The sequence below is a fragment of the Myotis nattereri genome, assembly GCF_964212035.1.
Source record: "Myotis nattereri genome assembly, chromosome: 3".
NCBI lineage: Eukaryota > Metazoa > Chordata > Mammalia > Chiroptera > Vespertilionidae > Myotis > Myotis nattereri.
The window spans coordinates 186083267-186099820 of NC_138077.1; the positions used below are offsets into that span (position 1 = coordinate 186083267).

At 49.0% G+C, this 16554-nt stretch overlaps 1 protein-coding gene across 1 annotated transcript in view; it reads right to left on the reverse strand.

Annotated features, from left to right (window-relative positions):
• Nucleotides 1–16554, reverse strand: part of HIVEP3 (HIVEP zinc finger 3) — a 326138-nt gene that overhangs the window by 37932 nt on the left and 271652 nt on the right. Inside the window, exon 4 of the mRNA XM_081085788.1 lies at nucleotides 678–6288. Coding sequence (XP_080941914.1) covers nucleotides 678–5759 — 5082 coding nt within the window. The 5' untranslated portion in view covers nucleotides 5760–6288. The remainder of the gene's footprint in view (nucleotides 1–677; nucleotides 6289–16554) is intronic.

The window sequence follows — 16554 nt, forward strand, 5'->3', positions numbered from 1 at the left end:
TAGTTCCTGATGCAGCCTCAGGTCAGAGGCAATGGAAGAGTAAATATGCACCCTTAGTGGGGCTAGGTGTTACCACACAGCATAGATGGGCAAAGCTCTGAGTGACATTGCCACCTATTGGTAAAGAGGGATATTGCCTCCCAGCTTTAGCTGCTATCCTAGAGAAAAGACTATTTTAGGAGTTGTGTCAAATTCTAGACTCTTTGGAAATAAGAGTATTTCAAGTTGTTCCAGAGAACAGAAACAGCATATATAAAGAATAAGAAAAGCAGGAGAAGACTAATAGGACAGGAAAAGCATATGATGGAGTGGTATAAAGTTCTAAAATTGTAGGCATTCCGATCAGTCAAGTTTTCCAAACAGTCTTTTAGAGAATTGTCTTTTTTCCGGGCTGAGATTGTGTTTTTGATTTTACAATAGCAGCTAATGGGAAAGCAGAATCACTTTAAAGCTTACTTTACTGAAATGTATCTATTCTGATTGCATGAGGGACACACTGACAAAGGCGCCCAATATATGTTTCCTGGTAAGGTGACCAGACCCAGCTGACAGAGAAGAAATCTGCCCACTCACCTGGCACTAACTTTGCAAATGGGACCTGAGGAGAATGTGGCTGTAAAAGCTCATCAACGGTTTTAAAAAATCAGTGGGGAGAAGAAAAATAAGACTGAACTTACCTCTGTCATGCGGGGCTTGTGGGAGCTGGATGGCACGAGCCTTCCTGTCTCAGGATGCGGAGCTATGGCCATGGTGTATGTCTCTTTGCTCACCTTCTGCTTAGACCTCAGGAGGGACAAAGCAGCTTTAGTGGAAACCCCTGGTAGGTTGGGGTTGTACAAACTTATGCACCAACCAGCGTAAACAGAGGACCTCCTATCTGCATGCTGGATGTGATTTGGCTTAATGTAGTTTAAATAGCACCAACTGACATTAGTGGTCGTGTGGAGGCTGGGGAACTGCAGTACCTTCTTTGAGTCCGTACCTTCTTGAGACTTGGCTGATTTGGGGGATGTTTCTGACAGAGGAAGAGAGCTGGGAGGTGCCAGTGAAGGGAGGTCAGGTTGTTCCTTGGAATCTTCTTTCTTCACGCTCAGGGTGGGCAACCCTCTTTGGTGGTGTTTACCAGATGGCTGCCCATATTCCTTCAAAGCCTCTGAGCCTGGAGCTGTCACATGGGGCAGTGTAGGGTGAGGAAGGGGAGTAATTTCCTTTGGGTCCGATGGATCTGTGGGCAAGCTGGACAGCAATTCTAGCTCCCTCCTGACTTGGCCCTGGCTGCCCAAGGAGGATTTCTCTGGCCTCTTGCCATCCTCAGTGCTGGTAAGCACCACACTGCATGATTTTAGCAGTTCCAGTTTTTCATCTGCTTTGGAAGCCTCCTCTTCCTTCACCCGTTTTTGCTGCTGGGTTTCCATGGTAAGTTCAAGGCTGCCAGCTGGTGAAAGGACACGCTTGCTTCCCCCCACTGTCGATGAACTCCCCTCCAGGCTCAAGACACTCTCTGATGACAGGGAAGTGCCTTTTCTTTCAGGTAATGTCACGGGCACTCTCAGATATGGAGTCTGGAAACCTCTGCTCTGCTCTTCGCTTATCCCAGCTGGCCCAAGCCTGGCTTCGTACACATCTGCCCCACACACTGCTGTCCCTTTACATGAGGGCTCCTCAAACTTAGGAAGAGCTATAGTTGCTGAGCTGCCTTGGGACTGGGTGACCAGGATCTGGGAGAGGGTGGTGTACATGGCACTCCCATAGGATGGCATGTTGGTCTGAATTCGGACGGGTACAACCAGGGACACCATGGTATCTGGACAGGCGGGCAAGGCCAATGGAGGGGCTGACATGGGCACTGAGGAGCTGGATGGGGGAGGCATGGGGGGCAGCTGGATGTTACTGCCGTACTCTGTGCTGGAGGTGAGGCCAGCTGTTCCTGTTGCCAGTGGGGCCAGGCTGGTTTTAATCTGTGGCAGACGACTTTCCACATCGCCAGAGAGCTGAAGGGAAAACTGGGATTGGAGAGGCAGGAAAAACCCAGAAGAGAGTGCTGAGGAGGACGGGTATGGCATGGGGAGAAATGAAGGGGGCTGCCGGAAGGGGATGCTGGTAGGGTGAGGCATGAGCTGGGGGAGGTGGAGTTGGCTTGGATGCAAAACAGTAGGTTGGAGAGGAAATGGCGGGGCTTGAAATAAGGAGGGAGGAATTGGGGGCATGGAGTACGGTGGGGAGAGGAGGCTGGACATGGACTGGGAGGAGAAGAATTCTGAAGACTGTCCTGGCTCGTGCTGCAAGAGGTGCTGGAAGGAGAAGAGGGAGACGGGTGGGGGCAGACATGGTTTCTCATGCAGGGGCAGCTGGGCAATGGGGTGGTGGAGCACCTGCAGTGCTTCTGTGAAGGGTGGAGTGGACCCCAGTGGGGGTCGGTCCTGCACCTGGCCTTTGCCTCCTGGGTGCCCAGTGTGTGAGGTGGCCGCTGAGGAAATTTGGGGCAGTGAGCTTTTGGCCACAGTTTTACTGGATGAGGGCTTTGGCTCCTCACTCTCCTGTCTTCCCATGGGGGTGGCCTCCAGCTCTGTTTCTGGATACCTGCTCAGGGAGGCCTGTCTCACCAAAAAGCATTTCCTTCTCTCTGGAGGGGCCGCTGGGGCTGCGGGGGCTGCAGGGGCTGCTGGAGCCACTGGGGCTGGGGCAGAAGGGCCTGCCAAGGACAAGCTGCCACAGTCAAAGGATTTGCTGCGCCTCTCAGTCATGTGGGCCGAATGGGAAACGTCAGGGCTCTGCTCTGAGGCTGACCTCCGCATCTCCCGGGTGTGTGTGTGGTGGCTGGGGACCGTCAGCATGTGCGTGCCCAAGGGTTTGGAGCGTGTGTCGGATGACAGCCTGGGGGCCTCGGCTTTTCCGTGGTCGTCCCTCTCAAAGGAGGCGGAGCGGCTAGACCCACTCACAGAGACACTGCTCTCCTGGCTGGGGCTGCGGGACAGAGGCAAGGAGGACTCGAAGCTGGACTCCCCCGACGACTGGGCCATCTGCGCCAGGCGCAATCTCTTCTTCTTGGGCGGCAGCTTCTCTGCTGGGAGCTGGGCAAGGGTCTGGCTGCGCTGGGGCCACTGGAACTCCTCCGTCTTCTCGGGCTCCTTCGGGGGTGGCTCGGGCTCTGTGTCCTGCCGGTCGGGCTCTTCGGTCACCAGGATCTCAGGAACCTGAATGTTGGGCTGGCGGACCAACTTGGGCTGCAGGGAGTGAGCTGAGCGTCCGTGCGGGGTGGGCGGGGGCGATGAGAATGGGGCTGGGGCCGTAGACTTGTCTTCCCCTTCCAAGCCAGCGGGTTGCTCCAGAGCATCTGACTTCTCAAAGGAGCTGGTGTGCTGGATGACAGAAATTTCTTTGGACGTTGTTCTCCTCTCCTTTCCTGATTCCGAACCAGACCCTGGCTTAGGAGTCCTTGGCTGGAAGCCCGAGGTTCCCTCCAGGGAGGGCACTGACTTACTTGGTTCTGCTGGTGACTTGGTGGCCTCCAGGGGAAGGTTCCGAGCAGCATCGGATGGCCTGGGGCTGCCAAACTGACTTTTCGTGGACTCAAAGGCAGGTGGCTCCTCCTCGTCCCCAAGGCTCTTCTCTTTCCTCCTCTTCCTCAATGGAGTGAGCTCCAAGGTGGCCCCCAGCTTATAATGCATCACCTGGGACCAGGGCTCCTGCTCGGCCGGACTCTTCTGGGCTTCCAGAGACACGTGAGCACCTGCAGAGACCGGCTTGGGGATCTGGAGCTCTGAGCAGTAGTATTTCTTATGGGCTTCGTAGTTGTCCCTTTTCTTGTACCGAGCACCACATACGTTACATTCATAGATCACCCCTTTCGTTTTCAAGCCCTTCTTGGTCTTTTTGGTGAGTTCGCTTTCCTTGGGTTCTGGCTCGTCTGCGGGTTTGGGGGCTGTGTCCTTGCTACTTGGCCCTGCCTCCTCGGAATACTCCCCTCCCAAAGGGAGTTCGATGGCCGGCTGGCGCTTGAGCATCCGCGGGTGGGAGGGAAACACTTGGCTGCTGCGGCTCGGGGCTTCGGCGTCGGTGACGTGGTCGTCGAAGGAGTAGCTACCTCGGAAGGTGGGGTGGGGGGTACTGAGGGTGCAGGCGGCAGAAGGCATTGAGTGGCTTCTCAGCAGAGGCACAGGGGGGGTGGTGCTGGGCGGGTGCTGGAGGCTCATCAGTGATGGTTCGGGCTTCGTTTTCTCGCTGTGGGACGGCAGGGGCTCCCGGTAGAGGCTGGACTTGGGCGACTCCATGCTGCTGCGCCGCGACAGCGAGCTCCTCCGGGGCTTCACGCTGTCTATCTCGCTGGTGTCCACCACCGCCTCGTTGATGGTGATGAGCTTGGTGATGTGCTCGATGACCTGTGTCCGGGGCACAGACAGAGGCACCAGGCTGGGCTTGTCCTCGGCGGACAGGGGCAGGAGGGGCTGCGTGGAGGCGGCCGTCAGCATGGTGGTCCGCTGCCCGATCCGCCCGCACTTGCCCAGGATGATCTCGGCGTAGGACCTGGCGTTGGTGTTCGGGGGGCTGGCCTGCTGCTCGGCGCTCTCCGAGCGGGAGAAGTACCCGGACTCGGTGCTGCCTTTGCTGCCTGGGCTCAGAAACGCCTGCTCGTCGATCACCTTCTTCCTCTCGCTCAAGCGGAGCGCCAGCTTCTGCTTGATGGTGTGGGTGTCTTCAGGTTTATGGCTCAGGGGGTGTTCGGAGGAGGGTTCTGCGAATGGAGTGGGGTCCTCGAGCGACTGGGCTGAGCTGGACTGGGACAGGGAACAGCGCTCGTGGCTGGAACCCTGGCTCCCGGAGCTGTACAAGCCTCTGGACAGGAGGGGGTGCTTGGGCCTGGGGGAGAGCTCTGCGGGGTGAGCGGACGCCGTGCCCGTTTCCTCTTCCGAATCGGTGCTCTCTCCCTCGGTGGGCTCCTCAAACTCTTCCCCCGGGATCCGCTCCATCTCCAGCCCCGGGGGGTACAGCTCGCTGCCCACGCCCGAGGCCAGGCCGGCTTTGATGCGGTGGGCGTGGGACTTCCTGTGCTTGTAGAGGTTACTCTTGGTCTTGAAGGAGAAGCCGCAGGGGCCGCAGGGGTAGGGCCTCTCGCCCGTGTGCGAGCGGATGTGTTTCTGGAGCACGCTGGGCTTGGCGCAGGGCCGGCTGCAGTACTGGCAGATGTACTTGCCCGGTTTCTGGGGTTTCCTCTCCTTCTTGGGGGCCTCTTCTGTGGGCTTCAAGGGGACCTGGGAGGGACGGGGCACAAAGACTTTGGGGAGGCCGGGCAGGTCTTCGGCGGGGATGATGGAAGCGTGGGGAGGCAGGAGCTGGCTCTGAGGAGGGAGCCCAGGGCTCATGAAGGAGCTTGAGGGTCCAGGTCTCAGGGGGTCGACCAGCTGCCAGGTGGACCCCTCCAGGAGGTGCTCAGGTTTGCCCGGCGACATGAATGCTGGTGTCAGAGGGTGCTGTGGAAGCTGGGAGACGTGGACAGAGGCTTCGATGGAGGACCTCGTGGGGGGCTTCTGCTGCTGGCCCGTTTTCTCCTGAGAGCCTTCCCTAAGAACCGGCGAGGGGCCTGGGAAGGGCTGCGGGGCGAGGAGCTCTTGGAGGGGGCCCTCAGGGGCGACAGCTGTGCTGCCGCCTGGGAACGGGGCACTGGCCGAAACCCTGGCCTGAACAGACTCTCCTTTAGTCAGCCGCTTCCGGGGACTTCCCTCAGCCTTCTTGGTGCCCTTGACACTTTGTTCAGGATCCATGACCTCCGCGGAGACTTGCGGTGCTACTCAGGGAGGGTCGGGGCGGGCTGCATTTATGGATAATCCAAGTGTCCCAAGGAGACGTCTGGCGTTGGCCACATTGGTCAAGAGCGGAGGAAGCCAAACCCAAGACGGTGTCGGGAGTTTTTTGCAAGTATCACTGGCTGTGAGTGGACTCAGAGCAAGTCATTGGGGCTCAAGCTATTCACGTGGGTGAGGCATGGCCCTCTACTTTGCAGACAGAAAGTGCGACAGCACCTTCTGCCTGAATGTCTGTCGTGGGATCGTCATGAGGGACGTCAATGTTGCCATCGTGTTGTCTCAGTTGGCAGTGGCGAGTGGCCCCCCATGAGTCCCCTGTGTGCTATGTGAAGTGCTGAGGGCTGGAGACGGCTGTGTGCATGGCCCAGTCATCCCTGGTCCCGGCGGAGAGAAGCCGCGCTGGATGCCGCAGGTGGCTCCGTCCAGCCTCTTCTCCCCTTCAGTCCCGTGTTGGAGATCCAGAGCCGTGGAGGGAATTCACGCACTTCTATGTGACAAAAACACACACAGGGAAATACACACACACAAGACAAGACAGAGTTACTGCGACTCGTCCACAACCTGGGCATCTCTGACTGTGAAAGCCAGTTAGATCCCTAAAAGGTTAACCAGGGAGATTCAAGCAGAACCCACCCCCGCCCCCCGGCTCTGCATGGCCAGGCACTGCCCAGCCATCCCTCACCCCCATTCACACTGTTGTTGGGTGACCCGAATGCCAGCTGTGCTTCTGGGGCTGGGACTGTGTTGGGGGGCATCAGGCCTGTGAGGGTCAAGAGGCCTGGGCTCTACTCTGCTCTGTGAGCGCCTCCTAGTGGGTTTTAACTCCCTAAGCATCAGCTGTCTAACTTAGGATATGGATAACAATTCCTGCCTCAGCTATGCCTTGGGCCTGTAGAGGATCCAACATGGTAATGGTTGTGGATGCCACGGGGCAAAGGCTGGTTGGTGCAGGAGGAAGTGCTGGTGGGTATTCAGGAATGAGCTTTCCAAGGGGTAGATTGTTCTCAGGTGTTATTCTCTCTGGCCCTGGATTCTGAAGGTGTCCAGGAGGGGCATCACTCATGGCTTTTACTCCTTTGCTAACCCACCTCTGCAGCCTGCATTTCGTGGAGAAGCTAAAGCCACTGCCCTGGCTGTGGGAGCTCATGGTCTAACACAGGGGTCCTCAAACTACGGCCCGCGGGCCACATGCAAATACAAATATTGTATTTGTTCCCATTTTGTTTTTTTACTTCAAAATAAGATATGTGCAGTGTACATAGGAACTTGTTCATAGTTTTTTTTTTAAACTATAGTCCGGCCCTCCAACGGTCAGAGGGACAGTGAACTGGCCCCCTGTTTAAAAAGTTTGAGGACCCCTGGACTAACACAACCATGGCTACCTGAGCTGCCCAGCAATAGCTGGGAGGATCATCCTGGCACTAAAGAAAGTGCCCCAGAAGGGGGGCCTTGCCAAGCCAAGGGGCAGAGTTATTCTGGGTGGGTGCACCCTCCCGGGTCAGCCGGAAGCCGGGCAGTCTAGGCTTCTTGGGCTCCAAGTGCACCTCAGGCCCTTCTTCCCAGCAGCACGGTCAGCATGTCAAAGCTGGAAGTCACTGTGGACTCGGTCTCAACCCACCCTTCTTTCCAGTGGAGGAAACTGAGAACCACAGAGGGAAGGTGGCCTTCTCAGGCCCCATGTTCCTAAGAGGCAGGGCTGGCACCTGAACCAGGTTCCCCGTTCCCCAACCACCCACAGGTATCCATCCCCTGGTCCATCCCCTGGGGAAGTGACCAGTGTCTCCCTGGCTTCCGTCCTTCTCCTGTAAGCATGCTCTGCTCCTAGCATCCTGACCTCGGGCTCCTTTCACGCCCTGGCCCTGTTTTTCACCAGTATTTTCTGAGGCAGACTTGAAGAGTTTGCTCTTTGCACTTTCACAGGGTACTCAGAAAGTCAACAAGTCTGAGAGACTCAAATAATTGTCTCACAGATGGCAGCACCTCAGACACAGTGACATGGAGGAGCAGGTGACTTCATCTATTAGCTAAAAATGGCACACTATAAATTTACCCCCTTTTTAAAAACTATATTTTGTTGATTTTTCAAAGAGAGGAAGAGAGAGATAGAGAGTTAGAAACACTGATCAGCTGCGTCCTGCACACCCCCTACTGGGGATGTGCCCGCAACCAAGGTACATGCCCTTGACCAGAATTGAACCTGGGACCCTTCAGTCCACAGGCCGACACTCTATCCACTGAGCCAAACCAGTTAGGGCTAAATTTACCCCTTTTGTATGTCCTTTCCATCTTGGGCCTACAAAGAATTCAAGGGAACTATAGCAAAATTTTATAAAAATTTATAAAAGAATGACAAACTAGAATAAAAACAACTTGAAATAAGAATAACAAGTCAGAACAAAGGAAAATGTAAATAAGGCAGGAAGTCAGGATTGGAGGGATGGAAAGAAGACTGGTATACCAATCACAAGGGATCACAGTGTTTCTGTAGTTCAGCCATACAATTATATCTGAGCTTCCCAGCAGCCAAGGAGAAAGAGACGTGATCTATTACAGAGTCTGTATAAGCCAGAGATGAAGAACTATCTCAGTTCCTTACAGGAAGCAAAGGGTTGCTTGAAAATAACCATTTCTCTTGGTACAGGGGCAGTGAATGTATGAAATCACCAGAGCCTTCAAATAATGTCCCTCCCACAAAAGGAAGGATTGATTTTTGTCAGTTGGAAGGTCACGACTCTGCAAAAGCTATTCTTTGATCAGTCAAAACCCTCCCCTGACTCAGGCAGAGAAGGCAGCCTCCCATAGCAGGGCCCCTGTGGGTATGGCAGGGAAACCTCACTTCATCAGGGGGCCATGCAAGATGGCATCCAAACTGGAGCACATTTGAGAGTGAAAGAGGCATTACTAACGAGTGTGGAGGAGCAATAGGAATAAGCCAGGCCTGTCCCAGCCTAGCTGGGGCAAATGGTTACCCTTACAATCAGGTTTTACTTTGGGACCCACACCAGGCTCAAGTGCTGACTCAGGGTATCTGATATACACTTTCCATCTTTGCTAGGAGGACTTAAATCACACTGTCTCTAATGGATTCCTAGAGACTGGTTCTCTAGGTCAGTCCGTTTACTTGACAGACGGGGAAACTGAGGCCTGGAAGGATGATGTGATTTTTCCTAAAATTTGCACAGTGATGGTGGCAGAGCTAGACTGTCCCGTGTCTCTCAACCTCTGGCCAGGGTTCAACTCCTGCCCCAAGGAATCAATGCCACTCTGACACAGGACAGTCTAGTCTGTGGCACAGTGGGCACTGCCGTCGGTGGCTCTCTGTTCTACGGGAGCACTGGCATGGCCCCGGGGACATGGCTGTATCTCCAGGTGTCTAGAGGTTTAACAGTAAAGGAGGCCTTTTAACTTATGTCCTAACCTCGCTCTGGCTGCTGGACAGGAAAAATGGGGAGCCCGGCTAATGTTGGGGAGTCCATCCTGGTGGCATTATCCCAGGCCTTGATTATGCAAGCTAAGGTGGGTGGCAGCCCCCTGTTCCCCACATGTCCTTCTCCAGAGAACCTACAGTTAATTTATTATGTTCTTCCCAACATCCTAAGGCATATATATAATATCTGTGCATACTGGATTTTATGTAAATGAAGGAAATACAGTGTACACATGGATATCGAGGTTCACCTTACTCTTTCTGGGGGCAGCTAGTATTCCACTTGGGGCTGTATTCAAATTCAGCCAGTCCTGTATTGAAGCCCATGAAGGTTGTTTTCAGCTTTTTCTATTCCAGGAAACACTACAAAGAACATCCTCTGTACAGTCACGCAAATGTATCCACAGGATAAATTCCACGAAGGGACTGTATCTTGAACTTTTGATAGGTACTGACAAATAGCTCCCCCCAAAGCACAAATTTACACGCCAATTCTGTGTGAGGACTGTTTCTCGGATTTTTTTCTACCCGGAATACAACCTATGTCTTTAATATTTACTGATATACAATCATTGTACTAGTTTCCTATTGCTGCTGGAACAAATTGCCACAAACCTAGTAGCTGAAATAACACAATTTAGTATCACACAGTTCTAGAGGCCAGAAGTCTGAAATGGGTCTCACTGGACTAAAAACAAGGTATGACCATTTTTCTTTCTGGAAGCTCTAGGGGAAAATCCATTTCCTCACCTTTCCAACTTCTAGAGGTCACCTGCATTCCTTGGCTCGTGGCCCTCCCCATCTTCAAGGCCAACAATGGCTTGCTGCATCCTTCCCACAATGAATGACACTAACGTGACTGTTCTGCCTCCCTCTTTCACTTGTAAAACCTCTTGTGATTATGTTGGGCCCTCCTGGATAATCCAGAATGATCTCCCTATCTCCAGATCCTTAATTTAATCACACCTACTGAGTCACCTTTGCCATGAAAGGCAAAACATATTTATAGATTTCAGGGATTAGAAGGTGGAACTCTTTGAGGGTCATTATTCTGCTGACCACAATGGCCTCTTAGGTTTAAAAAATCTGTATTTCTTGATCTCCAGGGAGGCTTAAAACTTTGCATAAATGTATTAACTATTACATTCAGGGAACTATCTTATAAGAAGAATTTGTTTATGTTTCTAATGAATTATATTTTTCTTATCTGTTTATGTAAACTTTTTTGATATTGGCAGTATTGATCCTTTATACAGGGTGAGACAAAAGTAGGTTTACAGTTGTGAATATGTGAAACAGAGTTTATTCTTGTATTGCTAGAGGCCTGGTGCCCAAAATTTGTGCACGGGTAGGGTCCCTAGGCCTGGCTGGCGATCAGGGCCCATCTGTGGGGTGACTTGCGGGGCAACTGGGGGGGCCCCTGCTGGCACCCGCCTTGGCTGGCCTGGCGCTGCCTGCTCACCGGCCCTGCCCCTCCACTCCCACTGACGCCAGTTGCCTCCCACAGAGGGAAGCGACCAGTGGCGGGGCGATTGGGGGGTGGTGTCACCCACTAGCTGGCCAGTCCCATCCCCTACCGCCATCGATGCCAGTCATCTCCCTCTGTGGGGCAACCAGCGGGGGCAATCAGGGGCCCCCACTGGCACCCACCTTGGCTGGCCTGGGGCCTGTGGGCTGGAGGAAGCTCCTGCATTGAGCGTCTGCCCCCTGGTGGTCAGTGCTCATCATAGCAATCGGTCATTTCACTGGTAGTTCTGCTGTCCAGTCAATTTGCATATTAGGCTTTTGTTATATAGGATTATTTATCAATTATTGCATTGTTTTCTATATGAACTGTAAATCTACTTTTGCCCCATCCTGTACAGTGGAAGGCACAATCTGCCCCCCTGGGGTGGCCAGGAGTGTGCTGGTGGGCTGGGTCAGGCTTCTGAGGTGACCAGCCCCTCACACCCTCTGGCCTGGATTCACTCATGGAAAATAAGCACTACCTAGGGCAGTGATGGTGAACCCATGACACGCGTGTCAGAGGTGACACGCGAACTCATTTTTTTGGTTGATTTTTCTTTGTTAAATGGCATTTAAATATATAAGATAAATATCAAAAATGTAAGTCTTTGTTTTACTATGGTTGTAAATATCAAAAAATTTCTGTATGTGACACGGCACCAGAGTTAAGTTAGGGTTTTTCAAAATGCTGACACGCCGAGCTCAAAAGGTTCGCCATCACTGACCTAGGGTCTGATGGATTGCCTGTGTCGGGAATAAGTTTTCCACTAATGCAATAGGTCAAACAGTGCTGCTTCCCTGACAAGCCTGCGATATCTGCTGTGGGGCAGGTCTGTGGGTTAATCATCATCAGCGTCTTCCCGGGAAACGTGTCTCCCTCTCAACTGGGCAGAGACTAGGCCAGTGATGGCGAACCTTCTGAGCTCGGCGTGTCAGCATTTTGAAAAACCCTAACTTAACTCTAGTGCCGTGTCACATATAGACATTTTTTGATATTTGCAACCATAGTAAAACAAAGACTTATATTTTTGATATTTATCTTATATATTTAAATGCCATTTAACAAAGAAAAATCAACCAAACAAATGAGTTCGCGTGTCACCTCTGACATGCGTGTCATAGGTTCGCCATCACTGGACTAGGCCTTAATCATCTTTGGATTTTCAGTGCCTGGCACTGAGTCAAATACTGAAAATATTTTAAAAATACTTAAATGACCATCTTACCATGTGCCCAAACTATACTAAAATTCACATATTAGTCCTCACACATATCCCCTTTATGCAGATGGGAAGGCTGAGGCTCAAAGAGGTGAGGCTAACTGCTTCAGATAATACAGGAGAGGGCAGAGGTAAGATGCAAACCCCGAGCGCAGGCCACTGTCTAGAAAACCCCCAAGAGTGCTGACCGTGGTCAGAATGGCCCAGATGGATTCTGCCTTTCTTCCCAGCATCCCAGCTCCTCCAGGAAGTCTCCCCAGTTAACCACATCCAACTGCACTTGCACCGAAGCCTCCTCCCATGTGCAAATCACTCGGTGTGACCCTGCTCAGAACTGGGCTTCTTGATAAATGTTTTCCCCACCAACCATGAGTGGTGGAGTATTCACCATTTGGGAGGTTCCCAAATCACTTCCCTGGGGTGACTGTGGTTTCGGCATTCCTACGTTTCCCTCTTCTCCTCCCTCTCAACCCTAAGACCCAGCCAGGGCTTGGAATTTCTACATACTGGTTGAAAAGTAAATTCTATTCATAGCGAAGAGAAAGCTAGGCCATTCTAGGCAAGTTATATATAAGAGACTGGTTTTTGTCTTCCTGTTAGAGAGCCCAGGGACCAAGGTGGACTTGACATCCCTAGGGAGGACAACGTTTCCAACAACATCCCCGAGGAAAGCAGGACCACCTTTCACAGTCAAGACCAAGCACCAGTGCAGCCAGAACTCCACTCTGTTAAACCCTCGGAAGCCCAGATGCAGCCCTGATTATTTGTGGTTGTGATAACTCAGGCAAAGATGGTCCAAACCAATGCATGTGTCTAGTCTGGACAACTGAACTCAATATGTGTTGGGCTGTTGTTAGTGTTAACACAATTACTCTGTCGAGCAGGGACTATTATTATCTTCATTTTACAGATGCGGAAACTGAAGCACAAAATCACAAACCGGCAATGACAGAGCTTAGGCCATCAAATGCCTCTGCAGTGGATACCCTCAAGGCAGCTGGGGTCACACCAGCCTCTTGGACAGGACTTGGATTTAAATCAAGTAACCAAACATCGTTCCTAGCAGCCTTCCTTCCCATTACGTGGCTGGCCTTGTTAAGAGCTTTTATTTTCTTTCACCCAGAAAAATATCGACAGTGTTTAAGTCTTATTCCCATGGAGTCTGAAAATGAACTGAGATTAAGGACTATAGTCTTGACTCAACAAGGATCTGGTGAAACCCAGATACTTGTAGTTAATTAATCTACTAAGTTATCTATTGTTATAAATCTAGTTACCTATACATCTACCTATCTCATCATTTACTCATATCCACCTGGTCCCAGTAAAGATTAAAAGAAGCTCCTGGACACCCCTGAGAATGTGGCAAATATCTGAACCTAACGCCACCGGCTTATCTTAAGTGGCCCAGGAAGTACCTGTGGGTGAAAGAGCTTAAGCAAGAAAGAACAAAGCCTGAAATGAGAGTTGGGCAGGGTCCGACCACTTGTCTTCTGGCCATTTACCTTCTGCCCGTCTCAGTGTTGCCTGTGAAAGGCCTGCACTCCACATTTCTTGCTGTGGAGCTTCCAGCAGGTCTCTTGCTGTGCCTTTAATGGCATCTTTTTTTTTTCTACACAAATGGCCGTGGTACAAAAGGCTTCCTAGGTAGTTAAGGTTCTTCAGTCTCCTGTGAAGGGTAATACACAGAACACACTATGAAACACACACACACACACACACACACACACACACACACACACACACTATAGAATAAGTGATATAAGGACGAATGACCAGGGAGATTAGGTGAGATGTACAATATATTCCAAAAGTAAACAAAGACAAAAGTAGGGATTATGTGTGGTCTCCACCACTCTTGCCCACAAAGCAGGATGGATACAACTGTAGTAGCAATGGTACAGCAGCTATAATGACCACTTTGAAGTTCACCTCACTTATTCACTCAGTCTTCAAGCATTACATGGACCTTCTCAATGCCACACCAATAATAGGAAAACAGACATAAATGACAGACCTTACTACAAAGTTGATTGTGTGGAAGCAAAACAAGGAGAAATAAAAAGCAACAATGGAAACAAGAGAGTAGGAAACAGATTCCCACATATACTGTATAGTCACCTGATTTATAATTAAGGTTTTATTTCATTTGATGGGGAAATGATAATCTTTTCAATAAATAGTGCTGAAGTAATTAGATATCTATAAGGAAAAAAAATGATTGAGGCTCCTACCTCACATCATACACAAATATTAATGTGAATGGATGTTTGATCTGAATGCAACTAGTTAAATGATAAAACTTGTAGAAAAAAGCACTAGAACATCATAGTTTCATGAATTTGGATCCAGTGAAGATCTCTTACACAGTTCACAAAAAGCATAATACTCATAAAAGAAAGTGTAAATAAATTGGGCTTCATTAAAATAAAAGTCTGCTTATTAGAAAATACCGATAATAGAATACAAGAACAAACCACAGACTTGGAGAAGATATTTGACAAAGGACTCATCAAGAATATAAATATTCCTAAAAATGAATTTTAAAAGGGAGACAACCCAATTAACTTTTAGCTAAACTTAACTCAAAATGGATAAGAGATAAAACTATAAAACTCTTAGAAGAAAACATAGAAGAAAAGCTTCATGATATTGGATTCAGCAGTGATTCCTTAGATATGACACTAAAGCACAGGCAACCACAGTAAAAACAGATAAACTGAATTTCATAAAAATTTAAAACTATTGTGCATCAAATGATATAATCAAAAGAGGGAAAAGGCAACCTCCAGAATAGGTTAATATCCAGAATATATAAAGAACTTCTACAACTCTAAAACAAAAACCAAACAACCAGGTTAAAAACGAGCAAAGAACTTGAATAGACATTTCTCCAGAGAAGATATACAAATGGCCAACGAGCGCATGAAAAGATGCTCAACATCGCCATTCATTAGGGAAATATAAATCAAAGCCATGAGATACTACCTCACATGTAATAGGATGGTTACTATAAAACAAACAAACAAACAAAAACCCCAGAAAATAAGTGCTGGTTAAAATGTGGAGATATTGGAACTGTTGTATACTGCTGGTGGGAATGCAAAATGGTGCCGCCTCTACAGAAAACAGTACGGTGATTTCTCAAAAAAATTAATAACGGAATTACCATATGATCCAGCAATTTCATTTCTGGATATATACTCCAAAGAATTAAAAGCAAAGTCTCAAAAGAGATATTTGTACACCCATGCTCATAGCAGTATTATTCACTATAGCCAAAAGGTGGAAGCAGCCCAAATGTTCATAGACAGACGGATGGATAAACAAAATGTGATATACACATGCAATGGAATATTATCCAGCCTTAAAAGGAAAAAAAATATTCGGACACATTCTACAACATGGATCAACCTTGAGGGCATTATACTAAATGAAATAAGCAAGTCACATAAAGACAAATACTATATGATTCCAAATACATGATAGTCAAATTCATAGAGACAGAAAGAATGGTGGTTTCTAGGGGCTAGGAGAAGGGGAAGGGGAATAAGGAGTTACTTAATGCAAATGGAGTTTTGCAAGTTAAAGATAGTTTTGGAGATTCATTCACATTGCCCAACAGTGTGAAAATACTTAATACCACTGAACTAAAAAATGGTTAGGATGGCACATTTTATGTTATGTATATTTTATCAGATTTTTTTAAATGGCAAAAGATTTGAATAAGTACTTTAAAAAAGATGTTATCTAAATGGTCAATAAGCATATGAAAAGGTGCTCAACAACGTTACTTATTGAGAAAATATAAATTAAGTCATCACACTTTCACCAGTATGGCTAACACGAACCAAACAAAATTATACTAAATGCTGGCACAGAAGTGGGTCAACTGGAACTCTTCATGTCCATTGTTGGTGGGACGGTAGACTCGGCCATTTGGACATTTGATTGGCAAAATCTTCAAAGCTAACACTCATCTACCCTATGACCCAAAATTCCACTCCTAAGAACATATTCTACAGAAATGCACATACGTGTCTGCCAAAAAGCACAAACAAGAATGTTCACAGTAGCTTCATTCATGACAGCAAAAAACTGGAAGCAGCCCAAATGCTAAAACAAATAGAATGAATAAATAAACTCTGGGACATTTACACAAGAATTATGGCATAGTAATAAAAGAGAACAAAGTACTGCTACAAACAAAAATATGGATGGATCTCACAGACATAATAAGTAATAGAACTCAGACACGATAGACTGTTCACTGTATGATTCCACCGAACTGAAGAATAAGGACAGGGAGCACTAATTTTGTGGTAACAGAAATCAGAATAGTGGTTTGCTGGGGTGGGGCAGGTGGCTACTGACTAGGAAGGGGCAGGCAGGAGCTTTCTGGGGTGATAAAAATGTTCTACATCTTGATCTAGTTACATACATATTATATGGGTGTGTACATGTAGAAAGTATTTGAGTTGTATGCACTTCATACTATGTGTATATATATGATATGTGTACAAAATTGTATGTGTGTTATGCTGCATTTAAAAATGACACAAAATTTTCTCTTGAAAAATACAAAGCCTATAAGGAGAGA